Source organism: Parambassis ranga, chromosome 7 (genome assembly GCF_900634625.1).
Source record: "Parambassis ranga chromosome 7, fParRan2.1, whole genome shotgun sequence".
Taxonomy (NCBI): domain Eukaryota; kingdom Metazoa; phylum Chordata; class Actinopteri; family Ambassidae; genus Parambassis; species Parambassis ranga.
The window spans coordinates 20,296,128-20,312,004 of NC_041028.1; the positions used below are offsets into that span (position 1 = coordinate 20,296,128).

General features: G+C 41.6%; 1 protein-coding gene across 1 annotated transcript; it reads left to right on the forward strand.

Moving 5' to 3' along the window:
* Window positions 1-1,794: 1,794 nt before the first annotated feature.
* LOC114438166 (myelin transcription factor 1-like) lies at window positions 1,795-14,354 on the forward strand. Its single transcript, XM_028409351.1, has 23 exons — window positions 1,795-1,997; window positions 3,161-3,238; window positions 3,375-3,429; window positions 3,760-3,802; window positions 3,882-3,947; window positions 4,108-4,343; window positions 4,990-6,117; window positions 7,100-7,219; window positions 7,412-7,502; window positions 7,841-7,954; window positions 8,038-8,255; window positions 8,859-9,061; window positions 9,152-9,367; window positions 9,464-9,612; window positions 9,769-9,831; window positions 10,596-10,664; window positions 10,896-10,958; window positions 11,557-11,640; window positions 11,919-12,140; window positions 12,247-12,338; window positions 12,583-12,686; window positions 12,777-12,920; window positions 13,913-14,354. Exons 3-23 carry the CDS (start codon window positions 3,375-3,377, stop codon window positions 14,054-14,056), a joined length of 3,624 nt encoding a protein of 1,207 aa, XP_028265152.1. The 5' UTR covers window positions 1,795-1,997; window positions 3,161-3,238; the 3' UTR covers window positions 14,057-14,354.
* The last annotated feature ends 1,523 nt before the right edge of the window (window positions 14,355-15,877 follow it).

Below are 15,877 nucleotides of genomic sequence, written 5' to 3' on the forward strand. Positions count from 1 at the left end.
GATCAGTAGTACTGCATGGATGTGCTGGGTGTGCCATCTAGTTCATAGGTTACTGCCAGATGGAAACAGAGTACATCTTTCTGCCCCCAGCATCACAACCTGGATGATGATTTAGACACAGACAGATGCATGCAGAGGATACAGACTGTGCATGCTTTAATTATCAACACTCGGATGTGTTTAAATGTATATATAAAATGGAGTTGTACAGGAGAAGATATGGTGTTTCACAGACCCTTGCTTGCCCTTGTTTATTTTTTGTTATTTTCTTTTTTTACTTCTGTTTGTTTATGTTTATTGCAGATAAAATAAATTTAAAAAAATATTATCAACACTCGGTCTTTAAAGTAGCATTCTGTCCAAATATGCAGTACACAATCAAATTAATATGACCTCACTGTTAAGGTATTGATAATATGAGAAGCAAACTGTATTATTAAATCCATTTTATTCATGACTATAAGTGATTTACTGACATCTGTGTTGTAGCTTAGTTCTTGTACAGATGTTACAGTGAGTTTTCATATTGCACCCTTATCGTGTACAAATGACTGACAAACCTTTGCTCTTTTACAAATGCATTGTAGAATAGAGCCCCGAAATAACGGACTTAACTTGATATTGTGGCGTATAGTGCTGAAATGTCAGCACACTTACAAATTTCAAATTTTAGTTGGACTTTTACACAGATTTTGTACATTTTGTGACTTCATTTGTCCTTGTTTTATCGAATGTGTGATAATGACTCGAAATTCAATGTTTAGGACTTTAGACTTGACTCGGACTTCTCAATATTGACTCAGGACTTGAGGACAAACACTTGAGACTTACTTGCAAAACAGTGACTTTGACTCCAGATAAGAAGTCTGAAAACTCAGACAGGAACTCAGAGCAAACAGTTGCAGAGCAAAGCAAAACTACACCAAACAGCCTGAGAGGAGCCTATGCTTTCAAATGAGCTGGATTAAGTCTGGGTTGAATGAAAGCACTGGAGTGATAGATTGACATCGACATCGTTTGGTTTGAGACCAGAGTGGGCTTTTCAGCAGGTGTGTGTGAGCGGGGAAAACGGTTCGAGGCGTGATGATGATGGTGGTGAACCTCCAGCTTTGTTTTGAGCTACTCTTCCTTCAAGGCTATAGCCTGGTCTACCTAGCTGTCGCAGCTACCGGAGTAGGAGTTTTATGTTTGTTGCCCGATCTAAAAAGAAATGTCCAATGACTTATCCTGACTGTTGTAAACAAACAGTGAGGATTCACAGAACAGACTGCTGGACCGTTGTCATGTAGACAAAACACATTCTGTATTCATTCCATATTCGAGTGAGTGAGTGAGTGAGTGAGTGAGTGAGTGAGCAAATGAATGAATGAACTGTCACCCAGTGTCAGCGTGAATATTGCAGACTCTAACACAGGCCACCACATTTAGGCTACTGGAAAGAAAGTGTAGCGCCATGAGACTCCTCAGTCCTAACCTACTATCTTGACTTTCCATGAACGGATAATGTGAAGCTGTTTGGTTTATTTTATTTGGTTTATAGATGACATTTTTCTTGCTTTAGGTGAAATTTCACTCAATAGAGAGTGTGTTTAGTTAGATAATCCCCCACCATACACCTACGTCCCCCAGCTGCTGTTTGAAATAGCCAATTTGACACATGTCCACCTCCAGCCGCCCACTGACCGGCAGCCCAAGCCGGCAGACAGACCCCCTCCATGAGCTGCGGCCGGCTGCAGCTCCGCTGGCCTCCTGCAGGAGGCAGTGCAGTGGGACTTCTGTCCATGGTGCTGAAGATTCGGCTGGCTCTGTCCGGGGTGCTGAAAAGCTCAGGGGTGCTGGACTCAGTCTGTGTCCGCGGTCGTTCTGATTGAGTCTACTCTGCTGTGGTCTGATGGTCTCTCGGTCGGAGTGTGTAGAGTGTTAACTGTGACCGTCTGTCTGCTTGCCCGGAGATGTCGGAGCGGAGGGGGAGGGGAGAGCAATAGTCTGAGCGTAAGGTAAGGCTTTATGTCTTTATGACAAAGAGCAGTTTGATTTAACGGTATTTTGAGGCCTCCACGCTGGATTTTACACCGAGCATGGAGGACGTGATGCGGCGATATGTAGGCCAGCCGAATGTCAGAGTGCTTTTCAGACTGTTTCCCTTCCGTGGAGAATAATTCATGCATGGCCCCAAAAAAATCGCACGTTCAGACTTTCTCTCTGTTGTTATGGCGTTTCGTGCCGTCTAGTTAACTGTTCCCTGTCGATACGGTCGGTTTAGGAAAAGTGTAAAGCAGAGGGGCCGCTGGCTTTGCGTGTTTTGTGTTGTGACAGTGTAACAGTCTGGGGGAGGAGGTAGGCCTCAGTGTGGTGAGCAGCCCGGCCTACATCTCCGCTGTCACCGAGGAGCAGCCTTCTCTTCTGTACTGTATGTTCTCATTGTCCCTTCATCTAAACAGTCAGCGCACATTTACCCACATTTAGCCTTCCGGCAGCTACAGGGGCGCCTCAGACCTCTGACTCTGTCGAAGATCCCCAAAACTGACAGGACAACAGCTGTCAAACTGCTACTGTTAAGCTGTCCTGTTGGACGTAGCTGTGTATGAAGTTATATCCGGATTTATGTGATCGCTGTCCTATGTAGAATGTCTTCTACTCAAAAAGCATCGTTTATATGTTCTGTATTTAAGACCCTTACATTTAATCAAATAAGTTCCACACGGTAAAGTGTTGTTGTTTAAGTCTTGATAGCAGGTTTGACAGTAATTCTGCGGTATTTATTTTGCTTACAATTGATGTTTTATTTGATTTTTTATTTATACTATCATTGAGCACTAAATTTTCCAAAAGTTAATCGAATTACGTTTTTTGCAAATTTTAAATAATACAAATCTTAGTTTTAGTAGCTTCTTTTCACAACTAAGAGCAAGCATTGGTTTACAGAAAATCCAAATGTGTGTTTTCAAACTGCTTCTTTTTAATTTCTTTGTTACTTTCCTAGTAATGCTGCTGGTAACATGGACTGTAGATGCTACAGCACTGTATGTTAGTCAGCATCTCATTACATGTATTTCTTACATAAATTAGGAGACAGGTTTTATAAACAGCAGCTCACTGTTGTGAAAGTGTATTATGCTTTCTCTATCTCACTATAAAGAGTGTGTTCTGCTTCATCCAGTAAAACATGTTCAGACACTGAGCCAGCGCTGGACCAGGGGAAGCCAATCAGCTAGAGAGAAAGAGACTAAGTGAAAAAGTATCTATCTATCTATCTATCTATCTATCTATCTATCTATCTATCTATCTATCTATCTATCTATCTATCTATCTATCTATCTATCTAATGATCAGTGTATCACTTTCTCATACATCAATCTTGTCCTGTTTTTCAGATGAGTCAAGACACTACAGAGACACGAACACGAACCCGCTCCAAAGGCATCCGAGGTCAGTACACACACATTCATGTCCTGAATCACTTATAAAAGAATCAATTCACAGGCTGTAAACTGCTCTGTAAACCTGTAACCAGCTCTGGTGATGCCTGCATTCATAGTATAGGAGGTGAAGAAACAGCAGAATCGGAAGTAATTTCCTTTGGTCAAATTAAATGCATGCAACCTGCAAACACACCACCAGATGGTACTAAATCCTACGTGCAGGTCATCGCTGGGGTCACAGCGTAACAATGTTGTTCTCTTTGCACTTAAAGTTAAATACTTTTTTATAATTCTATATTCATTTTTTTCTGTATCTATCCTGCTGCTTTACTCTTAGTGTCATCAGAAGTGGTTGGACAAGAGTTGAAGCAGGAATTAAGGTAAAAAACTTTGCACCTTAATAGAACGTATGAGGTGTGATGTTTGTATAAAAGGTATATTTGTCTTGTGTGTTAGCAGCAGCTGCCCCACCCCTGGATGTAATGGCAAGGGCCATGTAAGTGGAAGATACTCACGACACAGAAGGTAGGAGTCAAAAATCAAAACTCTGCATATTAGACAGCTGATAAGCATGAACAAAGTATGTATGATATGAAAAGAGTATGTAACTATTATTTCTTTAGATATTTTGACATTTGCCATTGTGTTTATCCCAGTGTTGACCTCCATACCATCCTTTCCTCAGCATTCTAGGTTGTCCGCTTGTGAAGAAGAGGAAGCTGGAGGAGGCTGAAGCTGAAGAGAACCAGTCTGCTCCAAAGAGGAGGAACCTGCCTGCCAAACAGGCAGCTGATCAAGGTTTTGCTGTAGACAGTGACACAGCAGAGGAAGAGGAAGAACATAGGGAGGAGGACACAGAGGAGGAGGACAGCAAAGACAAGAAGAAAAACAAAACAAAAAGCAAGCCAACAACAGTAAAAGGTGAGAGAAATCACACTTGAATACTCTGAAAAAGTCAGTGTGAAGACATATGGAAACATGTGGGGCTAGACAGAAATGTATGAGGTTTTTATCTTTAAATTGTCCATGGTGCAAAAGAATGGCAGATGTGTTAGGAAAACAAACTGGTCTAGCAGAATAAGTATCTGGAATGGAAACAACATTATTAGTGTCTACAGCCTTATAAGCTGGTTTGTGTGTGCAGGTCAGTTAGGTGTGGCCATTACATCCAGGCAGTCATACACAACAGTCCAAATCAAGTGGGGTTGAAGGTACTAGCCTAGATGATAGCCAGCATGCTCCCAGTCCCAGCACATGACAGATAATCCAGGCAATAAAGTATAAAGAGTATTTTCAATTTTACATTAACCTTTTAAAATCACAAGTTGACACCAGACAGCATCAAAGATGAGTTTGACAGCAAGGACAGGACTGCTTTGTTAAGACTGTGGCATCTGAATAGTTAGACAGCTCCCATTCTTGAATAAAATCCTGTAATGCTCAAAGTGTGCTCAGAAACTAAAAACCCACTTATAAGGTCAACTACAGGGTCATAATGCATTTGTCCAGAGACCATGCACAAATGTCAGACAAACAATCTGCAACTTTTGTGTTTGTTTCTACACAGATAGTTTACTGGCACCTACGAAGGTTACAGAAATAGCAGCGTATCCTCTGGATGACAATAGTGAGAACAAATGCGTCACCTCAAATACTGAGAACAAAACTGAAAGTGAACAAATAAGTGAGGAGGTCAAGTCAATACCTCTCCCTGAGGATCTCCAGCCAGAGGAGACAAAGGATGAGGAAGATGCTCAGCTGGTGATAAAGGACCAGCCATTAGAGCAACATGAAGAAAAGACAGGTATTACAGAGCCTAAAGAGACACAAGAGAAGGAGGAGGAGGAGGAGGAGGAGGAGGAGGAGGAAGTGGAATTGGAAGAGGAAGCAGATAAAGAACAAAAAGAGAGAATAGAGAATATTGTAGAAGAGAGAGAGGTAGAAAGACAAGTGATCAGCCAGGAAAACTCTGATCACCAGTACTCAAGTGGAGATTACAACAATCAGGCCAAAGAATTGAAACACAAGCAGAGTGAGAGTGAAAGAGGGGAGGAGGAAGAAGAGGAGGAGGTGGAGGAGGAGGAAGAGGAGGACAATGATGACGAGGAAGAAGTGGAAGAAGAAGAAGAGGAAGAAGTAGAAGAGGTGGTGGAGAGAGAGGTTGTCCAAGAGGTTGACACACCTTACACTATGAGTCCACGCACTCAGGGATCTGAAACTGAAGTGTCACTCAGGGAAGAAAAGCTTAGCACCCCCATGACTGAGGAGGAAGAGGAAGAGGAAAGAGAAGAAGAAGAGGAGGACGAGAGGCAGGTTAAAGAAGCAGACGAGGTTGTGGAGGAAGAAGAGGAAGACCAAGACTCCAACAAAGCCTCTCCAGCTACAGTGGTGATAGAGGTACGCTCTGAGGAGGATGATGATGAGGATTACGAGGAGGATGACGATGATGAAGAGGAGGAGGAAGAAGAAGGTGAGGAACAGGACCGTGTCTCAGAGGGATCAGGTATCACAGATGACTCGGAGAACTGGGATATGACTCGGGGGAACCTGGGGCTGCTGGAGCAGGCCATTGCCCTAAAGGCTGAGGAGGGAAGAGGGGGCCAAGAGAGCTCACCAGACTACCAACCATATAGTAACTCCAGCAAGAGCTCAGAGGCTGCTGCTGTGGCACGTCGCAGCACCCACTACAGCAAAGGTACACCCACTGCTACACTAACAAACAATCTTTTTGTGTGGAGTTTGCACGTTGTCGCTGCGCCTGCGTGGGTTTTCTCCTAAAGACATGGTGGTTAGGTTAATTGGTCACTCTAATTTGCCCGTAGGTGTGTGTGTGAGTGCGAATGGTTGTTTGTCTGTATGTTGCCCCGCGATGGACTGGTGACCTGTAGTTAGCCCCCTGTGACCCTGCACTGCAGGACGAAGCGTGTTAATAGATGGTACAGTGGATGGATGGTACAGGTCATTGAAAGGGTAATGGTTATTGTCCTTGAACCTAATGTCATTTAAATGAAACATAAAGTGCACACATATAACAAGGAATCCACCATAATAGTAGTGTCACTATTGTAGGTACTTTATCAAAGAAATGTAACTGATTACATTTGATTACATTTGAATTACTTTTCTTAATTTTGAATGAATGCTCTCAACTGTAAACCATATTCATGTTTTAAAACATGGTAGTGTTAACCTTTCAGCAGTAGCCTGCTTAACATAGCCTATAAACACAATAATCAGCTGTATAGCGTTATTGTCGATGTTGATGTATAGACCACATACCCTTAGATGCGTAGAACCACCCACTGAGGTCCTCCACCACATATAAACCACGTTTCTCCACAAAACAGAACTGATGAAGCTGCTTGGACGAGCAGAGATACATCTTCAAGAAAACTCACAATCGGCTGAATAAATCATAATTGCAGGGTTTTCTAAAATATACATCCCTGCATCCCTGTCCTTTTTACTGCACCTCTGAATTTTTAACATACCTGCCATTTTGATAGTGTCTTTTCTCTTACTGCTACACAAGCTGCTAAACATGTTGGGACAATAAAAGCAAAAGATGAGAAAGTTGAACCATCTCTTTTTTCTTTCTGGTTATAGGACCATTTATTTTGTGCATATTATTTAAGCCAATTTTAATATTCCCCTAAATTCCACCCTCTTCTATACAGAAAAGAAGGAAGTAAAGTGTCCAACACCAGGGTGTGATGGGACAGGTCATGTGACTGGACTGTACCCCCACCATCGCAGTCTATCTGGATGTCCTCACAAAGACAGAATCCCTCCAGAGAGTGAGTACACACTGACACCAGCATTAAGCAACACTTATTTTTACGTTGTCATTACTACCACTACTCTACAGCTACTACTAAAACAACTTATAGTATAACTTCTGTTGCCTCTATTGTTAATATCTGCAACTACTGTCACTGGTGTGAAACTAAACACTCTGACCTAAGTTCGTATGTGCTGTATGTCTTTAGTTCTGGCCATGCATGAGAACGTCTTGAAGTGTCCCACTCCTGGCTGCACAGGCCAAGGCCATGTCAATAGTAATCGCAATACACACCGCAGGTTAATAAAACACACACACACACACACACACACACACACACACACACACACACACACACACACACACACACGCGCACACACACACACACGCGCACACACACACACAGAGACACACACACACACACACATTGTTACAAATAATACACATAATCTGATTTGTCAGAATTACATTTATTAATTCCAAAGTAATGAAATAATTGATGTTGCATAAAAATCTCAACCTCATCTAATACTACTAACACACACTTATATACAGTACTACTCTTCCATTATTGAAATATCTGCCTATCAATGAGAGACTTAGTTAATTCCAGTCATGTGGTTCTGCCCCTTGTCAGTCTGTCTGGCTGTCCCATCGCAGCAGCCGCTAAGCTGAACAAGAATCAGGACAAACAGGTCCATTTACAAGCTGCGACCAGTGAACCCTCATCCAACTCTGACAGAGTACTCAGGTGAGACATGTGATTAGGTTTATGACACTAACAAACGTATGTTCATGTCTGTGTGGGAATTATGAACTTAACTTTCCCTCCAGGCCCATGTGCTTTGTGAAACAGCTGGAGATCCCTCAGTATGGCAGCTACCGGCCCAATACAGCGACCACCACGCCTCGGGCTAACCTGGCCAAGGAGCTGGAGAAGTACTCCAAGGTGTCTTTTGACTATGCAAGCTTTGATGTCCAGGTGTTTGGAAAGCGTATGCTCATTCCAAAGACACCCAGCACCCCTGAAACATCACCCAAAGCCTTCAAATGTAAGACTCTCACACTTCACCTCCTACTCAATTTAGTGTTAGAACAAATTGAAAGAAATATTGCTAAAAGGATTATTTTGACCCAAACAATGATCAGTTACCTAAACTTACACAGAAGTTTTAATGTTTGAACTTAACCAAGGTGGTTTAATACCTCATAAAATGTTACGGTTTCAGAGGAAGCATTGGTGCTTTTGTGAGCTTAGGCTAAGGTATACTAAGCTCACACAAGCTCTGCTCTTAGTCTCACTGAAAAGGAACAAAAATGACAGGATAGTCTAATGTAAAAGCAGCCCACTGGCCTTCATCATCTAATGTAGGAAAAGCCTGCTAGGCTGTCATCTTGATAGAGTTTATCAGCCCTCAGGGTTGGCACATGTTCATGTACAATTGCCTACCTTGCTTGTATCACAGTAAATTAAACAGTAAACAGCTTTTGGCCGATACATAACAGCTGCTTATGAAAAGGACTTGTTTCTCAGGAATACAGCTCATAGATATAAACTAGATTGGACCAATGTTTTCTGCACAACTAATATTAAACACACAGGGTTAAGATACACAGCACTTCTAATAAATTACTTCCGCTCTATGTGCACACAGCTAAATCATTCCCTAAGCCACCCTCACCCAGTCAGAGCGTGTCAGGAAGCTTTTCTAAAAACGCCTCATCCTCCGGTGGTTATGACTACAGCCAAGATGCAGAGGCAGCCCACATGGCAGCCACAGCCATCCTTAACCTGTCCACCCGTTGCTGGGAGAGACCAGAGACCCTCAGCAACAAGCCGAGGGATTCTTGCACCAAGGTACACATTCTTCTTTGCCTCAGTGCATAACATATGGCACTATCATGTTTTATGATATTTTCGTTACTTCCTGTATCTCACACTCTGTAGGAGTCAGATATTGAGGTGGATGAGAATGGCACCTTGGACCTCAGTATGAAGAAGACCAAGAAAGAGGGCATGCAGCATCCAGAGCCTTCGTCCTCCTCATCTTCCTCCTCACAGCATATGGAAGCCTCCTTGTCTCAGGGCCCCACTCAGTCAGAGTGGGAGGGGCCCCTGGATTTCACCAAACCAAGTGAAGTAAAAGAAGAAAACCATGAAGAGGTACTGTGCCCTCACAATGTATATGAGATGCCTTACTGGCATCCCAGACCTGAACATAGCTTAAATTTTTGGGTAACCTGTTTTACCTTCATTCAGGTAGAGTACACGGTTCACTCTTACACCTCATCTGAATGTGAGGAAGAAGACCAGGAGAACCTGGAGGACAGGAAGTACCCTGGCGAGGTCACTACCAGCAGCTTCAAGGTTAAGTTTCAGCCCAAGGACAGCAAAAAAGATCTTCTAGTGTAAGTTACAGTTTTAACAACTTAAACTAAATAAAATTAAAGCAATTCATGTTGTGGTATGAAGAACAGATCATATAATGTATATAACATATATTATACAATATTACAAGTGGTCACAAGCAGTGGACTGATGTTTGAGAATGGTTTTGGCCCTAGATGCCCCACTCCAGGCTGTGATGGCAGTGGACACATTACTGGCAATTACGCATCACATCGAAGGTAAGACCTGCACTAAGACATAATAAGATAAGGCGACTCATCCAAACACAATTGGGTACTGCACAACTGGTGGTTGTTTTTTAGCCCATGTGCCAACTGCAACCCACTGGTGTGGGTTCTCTCTCCCTTGTTTTATGTGATCCTGGTTAATTTTTGAAACCATGGCATGATTTTATTTTGTGGAATGAATTCGATTTACAAGGGGTCACTGATAAATCTGTGTCCTCGGGTTTAAATGTTTTAAGTCAAAACCATGGTATTTCTTCTTTGGCTAATTCAACGTTACAACTCAGTAATGTTAAAGAAAATGCAAAACATTTTGTGCAATAATTCCAGTCAATCATTAACCATTTCTTTCCCCAAGAACTCAGTGGTTGCCTTACCACACTGCTCTTTCAAATGTCTGGATAACCAGATTATTTTACAAAACTAGTTCTTAGATGACATTCATCCAAGTAAATAAATCAAAAAAGCATTCAAATGGCGAACTTCAACTCTTTAGACAAAAAAACTACTAATGTTTACTTACTGTAAGTTCTGACCGGGTGACTAAGTTGACACTACACACACACAGTCATCGTTCAGAATCTTTGCCGCCTTCTACTTCATATAATACAATAACTTCTGTCCTTCCTCTGTGTGCAGTCAGTCCTGTCCTGGCTCTGTAGTCCAGGTCAGGGTCTGGCTCTTTCCTTCACTCATACTCGGACATCCTGTTCTCAGTCTGGTTTTCTGACGTTCTCTCTCTTTAACCTATCTTCCAGTCTGTCAGGCTGTCCTCTTGCTGATAAATCACTTCGGACCCTCATGGCTGCCCACACAGCTGAACTAAAGTATGTGTGCTTTCTCCTGTCTCTCACCTCCAACATGTCCCCTAAGCACTGTGCAGCTACAGCTCGGTCCCTGCTCTCCTTTTAACACTAACAGAAATATAGTCCAAATAAATCATAATTCATTTGATCCCAAATTATTCAGTGAAAACCCAAATTATTTAACAAGTGGTTTCTGCCTACAGTGTGCTGCTTATGTAAGGTGAACTGAAAGAGCATCTCTGTGTGTCTCAGGTGTCCCACTCCAGGCTGTGACGGATCAGGCCACATCACTGGAAACTATGCTTCACACAGAAGGTGGGGTTCATCTTTAGTTTAGTATACCTCACTTAAATTAACATTACTTTAATGTTTAAAGTTTAGTATAGGTTACATAAAGTATCACATATATGTAAGTGTTAAAATTATGTGAACATCTGGGATTAGCAGATGAAGGTGAAATTAGAGTCCACACATTCAGAGGTGTTCCCAATCAGTAGGATTAGAATTAGTTACACTGTTGCTTTATTATAGTACTGAATAATTTAGTATAGGTAAAGGGTGTGACAGTGAAATTCCTGCCAAAGAATATGAAATAATCTGTGCTTGGTAATAGTCAGCACAGTAAACCTACACAATTAGGTAGAGTTGAAGGGTGTGAGCACTTTCATGGCCTTTTTGGAGAATTGGGGAAACTCTGTCTCCACAGTCAGCAAAAGGTGCTCAGTTTTAATTCAGCCCATACCAGTGGGGCTTATTATGATGATTGAGTGGTGGCTAGAGTTGTGGATTCCATGACCACTACAAGTTGCCCTTTGGGTCCACCTCATATAAAAAACACATTTTAAGGAATAATCATTGTATCATGACTCGAGTTTATGATTTTCTTTTGACTTTTCCTCTGTACTACTGCCAGTTTGTCTGGATGCCCTCGAGCGAAGAAAGGTGGAGTGAAATCAACCCCCACTAAGGATGACAAGGAAGACTCTGAGCTGCTTAAGTGAGCACCTTAGTTAGTTACTCTTACCAGCCAAGAAATCCACATTTAATGTTAGAAATTGTAAGCGTGATTTATTAACCTTACTGACCACAGGAGCTCATATTCTTCAACACTATATAAACAACAAATCTCTCATAATAATAATGTATTTTATTGAACATATTCATCTTTCTGGTTATACCATCATTCAGACAAGTGTTTGTCTTTCTACATAACATATAGCATCACCTACACTTTACAGTGGCTCTATTCTGCTGGTTGTTTCTGCCCATCTACAGGTGTCCTGTTCCTGGCTGTGACAGTCTAGGCCACATTAGTGGGAAGTATGCCACCCACCGCAGTGCCTATGGGTGTCCACTGGCAGCACGCCGGCAGAAGGAAGGCCTTCTTAACGGCGCTCCCTTCTCCTGGAAGGCCTTCAAGTCTGAGGGCCCAACATGCCCAACACCAGGCTGTGATGGCTCTGGTCATGCTAATGGAAGTTTCCTGACACACCGGAGGTATTCAGAGAGTTCATGTAACCCCTTAAAATCACCTAAGCATACACAATAAGGACAGTCTCTGCCTCGTTAGAATGAGTGAATCCTGAACAGCTGCACCTTTCAGTCTCTCAGGTTGCCCTAGAGCTTTAGCCAACAAGAAAAGAGCCAAGTTCCCTGGAGACGAGTACATCACTGCAAAGTTCAGAGCCAGTGATGGTAAGAGACAGAACTTTCTTCTCTTCAATAAATTGTCTTTTTTTCTTTGACCTAGAGACATGAAAACATGAAGAGTCCATCCATTAGCAAGGACTTAAAAGATCCAAGTGTAATGTGTCCAAGAGTTTAATACATCTGTTGCCACAGCTGTCCACAGATGAACAGTAACTGTCTGCAATAGAAACTGAGCAACAGCTAGAGCAGTTAAGGCAGCTGTCAATTGTGTGATATTGTTCTCTCTCAGTTTTGGACAATGATGAGGACATCAAGCAGCTTAACAAGGAGATCAATGAGCTGAATGAGTCCAACTCAGAGATGGAAGCGGACATGATGAACCTGCACACTCAGGTTACCACAGCTCCATAGCTCACTGCACTGCTGCCACAAGACCACCATTTAAGCTATCATTCTGACAGGATGTGCTCTGTCTCGCTTCAGATCTCTTCAATGGAGAAGAACCTGAAAAGCATGGAGGAGGAAAACAAACAGATTGAAGAGAGAAATGAGGCCTTGTTCCTGGAACTATCTGGCTTGAGTCAGGCTTTGATTCGCAGCCTGGCCAACATCCGCCTGCCCAGTATGGTGAGTATGCTTTTTTCTGGGAAAAAAAAGCATGTTCCCACAAACTCAGTGGCAGGGAAAACTCTCCTTTAACAGGAAGAAACCTTGAACAGGACCCAACTCATAAGGAGAACCTTCCTGCCGGGTAGAGGAGGAGAAGAAGAGGTAGACAGGACAGAGAGGATGAAGGAGAGAGAGAGAGGAACAAACATGCACAAACATACATTACAGGGAGCAAACATGACAGGTTGTTGATGTTGTTGAGCAAGATGAAACAGTGATTATATTATAGTGGATATATCGTCAATTAATAAATAGTAATAGTAATTTAATAGTAAATAAGACAACATTAAGCAGCAAAGACTGGTGTAGTCAATAAGATAAGGTCTGTAGGCAAAGAGACCTGCAAAGAGAGAGAGAGCGAGAGAGAGGCACAAAACCACAAGGAAGACAGCAAACACAGTTTGTGACATCACTCACTATTAAGAAAGTTAAGAATTTGTCGGCCGTATACCTGTTATAACTGTGGCTGAGGCCACGTCAACAAGTGGCTGTATCTATACCTATCAGCCCTACACACTATGTTTATGGAAGCAGAGACCTCAAACCATAGTTTAGTGTAGCAGTTTTAAAACTTCTTAGAACTTTCACACCTTGGTTTGTTCTGGTCCAACTTTGACTAGTTTGTACTTGTAGGATTTTTACCATGGTACAGTACTTTTCCTGCTGGGAAATACGTACCAACGTCACTTCACCTCATGCAAGAACATACCAGTAAGTGGGAAAAGGCTGCATGTTTCTGTGAGATAAGAGTGACAATTTTGCCTATACAGGTCGGTTGTTACCCTGGTGATTGTTTACTATGCTTTCATATGATTCTTGCTCCACAAGTGGGATTACTGTATTCACATCTGACAAAAACAAACCACACAAAAATAGGGAAAAAGTATATTGCTTTTACAATGAAGGTGCCTTTATTGTTTAGATTGACATCTGGTCTTGTGTGTATTCAGCAGGAGCCGCTGTCAGAACAGAACTTTGACAGCTATGTGGAGACCCTGACTCACATGTTTACCAACAAAGACTGCTACCAGAACCCTGAAAACCGGGCTCTGCTAGAGTCCATCAACCAGGCAGTAAAGGGCATTGAGGTGTGACGGTGGGCAGGCTGCATCACAGTGTCAACACCACTCTTACTTTCCAAACCCCTTAGATACTGTATGTAATTAATTCTTCTCATTTGGAACTTTGTCCTTTGTTCTTTGCATTTGTTTCCTGTTTGCATGTTGCTTTGACGGTATGAGCGCGAACAGATGTGTGGATGTAAAGCGTGTGACAGCACACTGGAATCACTTACTGTAAGCAAAGCCAGGGCATTTCCAGGTATACAGAGAGCAGTGAACACAGTGATAATAACAGTCCACAGCCTGAGCTAAGCAGATTCTCTTAGTGAACATATCCCATCTCCTCTCAATAATGTTGATAATATTCTATAAAAGCATTGTGATATTGCACATCCAAGACTAGTTTGTAGATTCATTCTTAATATTGCTGTGCAGTTGTTTAGGTCATTTGCAATTGTTGGTTTATTAACTTATTTACTCATGTCTGCTGTATTATTTATTTGACTATTTATTATTCATTCTCTTTTTTAATTTCAATTGCCACCTGTGAAGGTTTGAAAAGAAATCAGGAGAAGGGAATTGTTTCCTCTGCATTGCTGAACAAAGAGGAAATATTTTAAGATATCAAATATGAATTCTTTTATACAGTATATCTTATTATTTATTTAAAAATACTGGAATCTTTTTAAGTGCAAATATTTTGTAACTCGAAGTTTTTAAATAATTTTCTAAAGATTTTTTTGTTTGTTTTTGGTGCTTCTGTTTCTATGATTTTCTGTTTTAATTTCCACAAACTATTTTGAGTACACTGCAATACACTGGGAAAATTGAGCTGCACATATTTGGTATTTGTTTGTTGATGAAGAACAAAGTGATTGGAATATCTATTTGTATTGTCTATGTGTTTATGATGGCTGTGTATGGATTAGTATTTAAGTTGCTCCTAAAGTAAAAATTGTGAAAGTAAACAAAGTTGTGAACATATTTATACATACTTGTGTTTGTACAATTTACATACTGACTTATTCTACTTTTGGCTGTTCCCGTCAGGGGTCACCACAGTGAATCATCTGTTTCCAACAGGTATCCTCTGCTTCCTCTTCTTTCACACCAACTGTCCTCTTTTAGCACATCCACATATCTCCTCTTTGGCCTTTTTCTTGAACTCTTGCCTGGCAACTAAATTTCCAAAATTCTTTTAGAAGATGTGTTCGTTCCTACTCCTGTCCTTTCCGGTCACTCCTAAAGACAACCTTAACATCATCTCTGCTTCCTCTAGCTCTGCCTCTTGTCTTTTCATCACTGTTACAGTCTCTAAAACAGACAGCACAGCTGCTCCCACTACAGTTTCTTATTCTTGTATCCTTTAATAGTATTAATAATATTACAGCAACCTTATTTATTACACAGCTGTAATCAATACAAGGTAATGACATGTAAAGCAACTGTAAGAGCTCCAGTTTCCCACACATAACAGCATCATACTGACACATTTACAACCCACCTGTATTCTACTGCACTCTGCAACAGGTTTGTTGGCTTTTTTAACACCAGAAATGAAAATATCCATCAGCAACTGTCAATCTTGTGTATCACAACCAACTGTTCACACTGTACACCTTAATGCAGACCTTCAGCTTTAGACATAATTTTACACACAATCCTTATAGACTGCCTTGCCTCTACTGGAATCACCAGCACAGCACTAGGTTTCATTCATACCTTTCTGGACACACTCAGTCATCGCCAAAACTTAAACTCACTATCCTCTAATGTCACTAGTGGGCTTTGTCCTGGGACCCCTCCTCTTCATCATTTACTTCCTTCCCCTGTGTAATATCTTTAGAAAATCAT

Excerpts from the sequence above, each read along its gene's own strand:
- LOC114438166 (XM_028409351.1), top strand. The coding sequence starts at position 3,375 with ATGAGTCAAGACACTACAGAGACACGAACACGAACCCGCTCCAAAGGC. Across the intron at positions 7,503-7,840 it reads AATCGCAATACACACCGCAG|TCTGTCTGGCTGTCCCATCG; the intron begins GTTAATAAAACA and ends GCCCCTTGTCAG. Across the intron at positions 9,062-9,151 it reads CGAGGGATTCTTGCACCAAG|GAGTCAGATATTGAGGTGGA; the intron begins GTACACATTCTT and ends CACACTCTGTAG.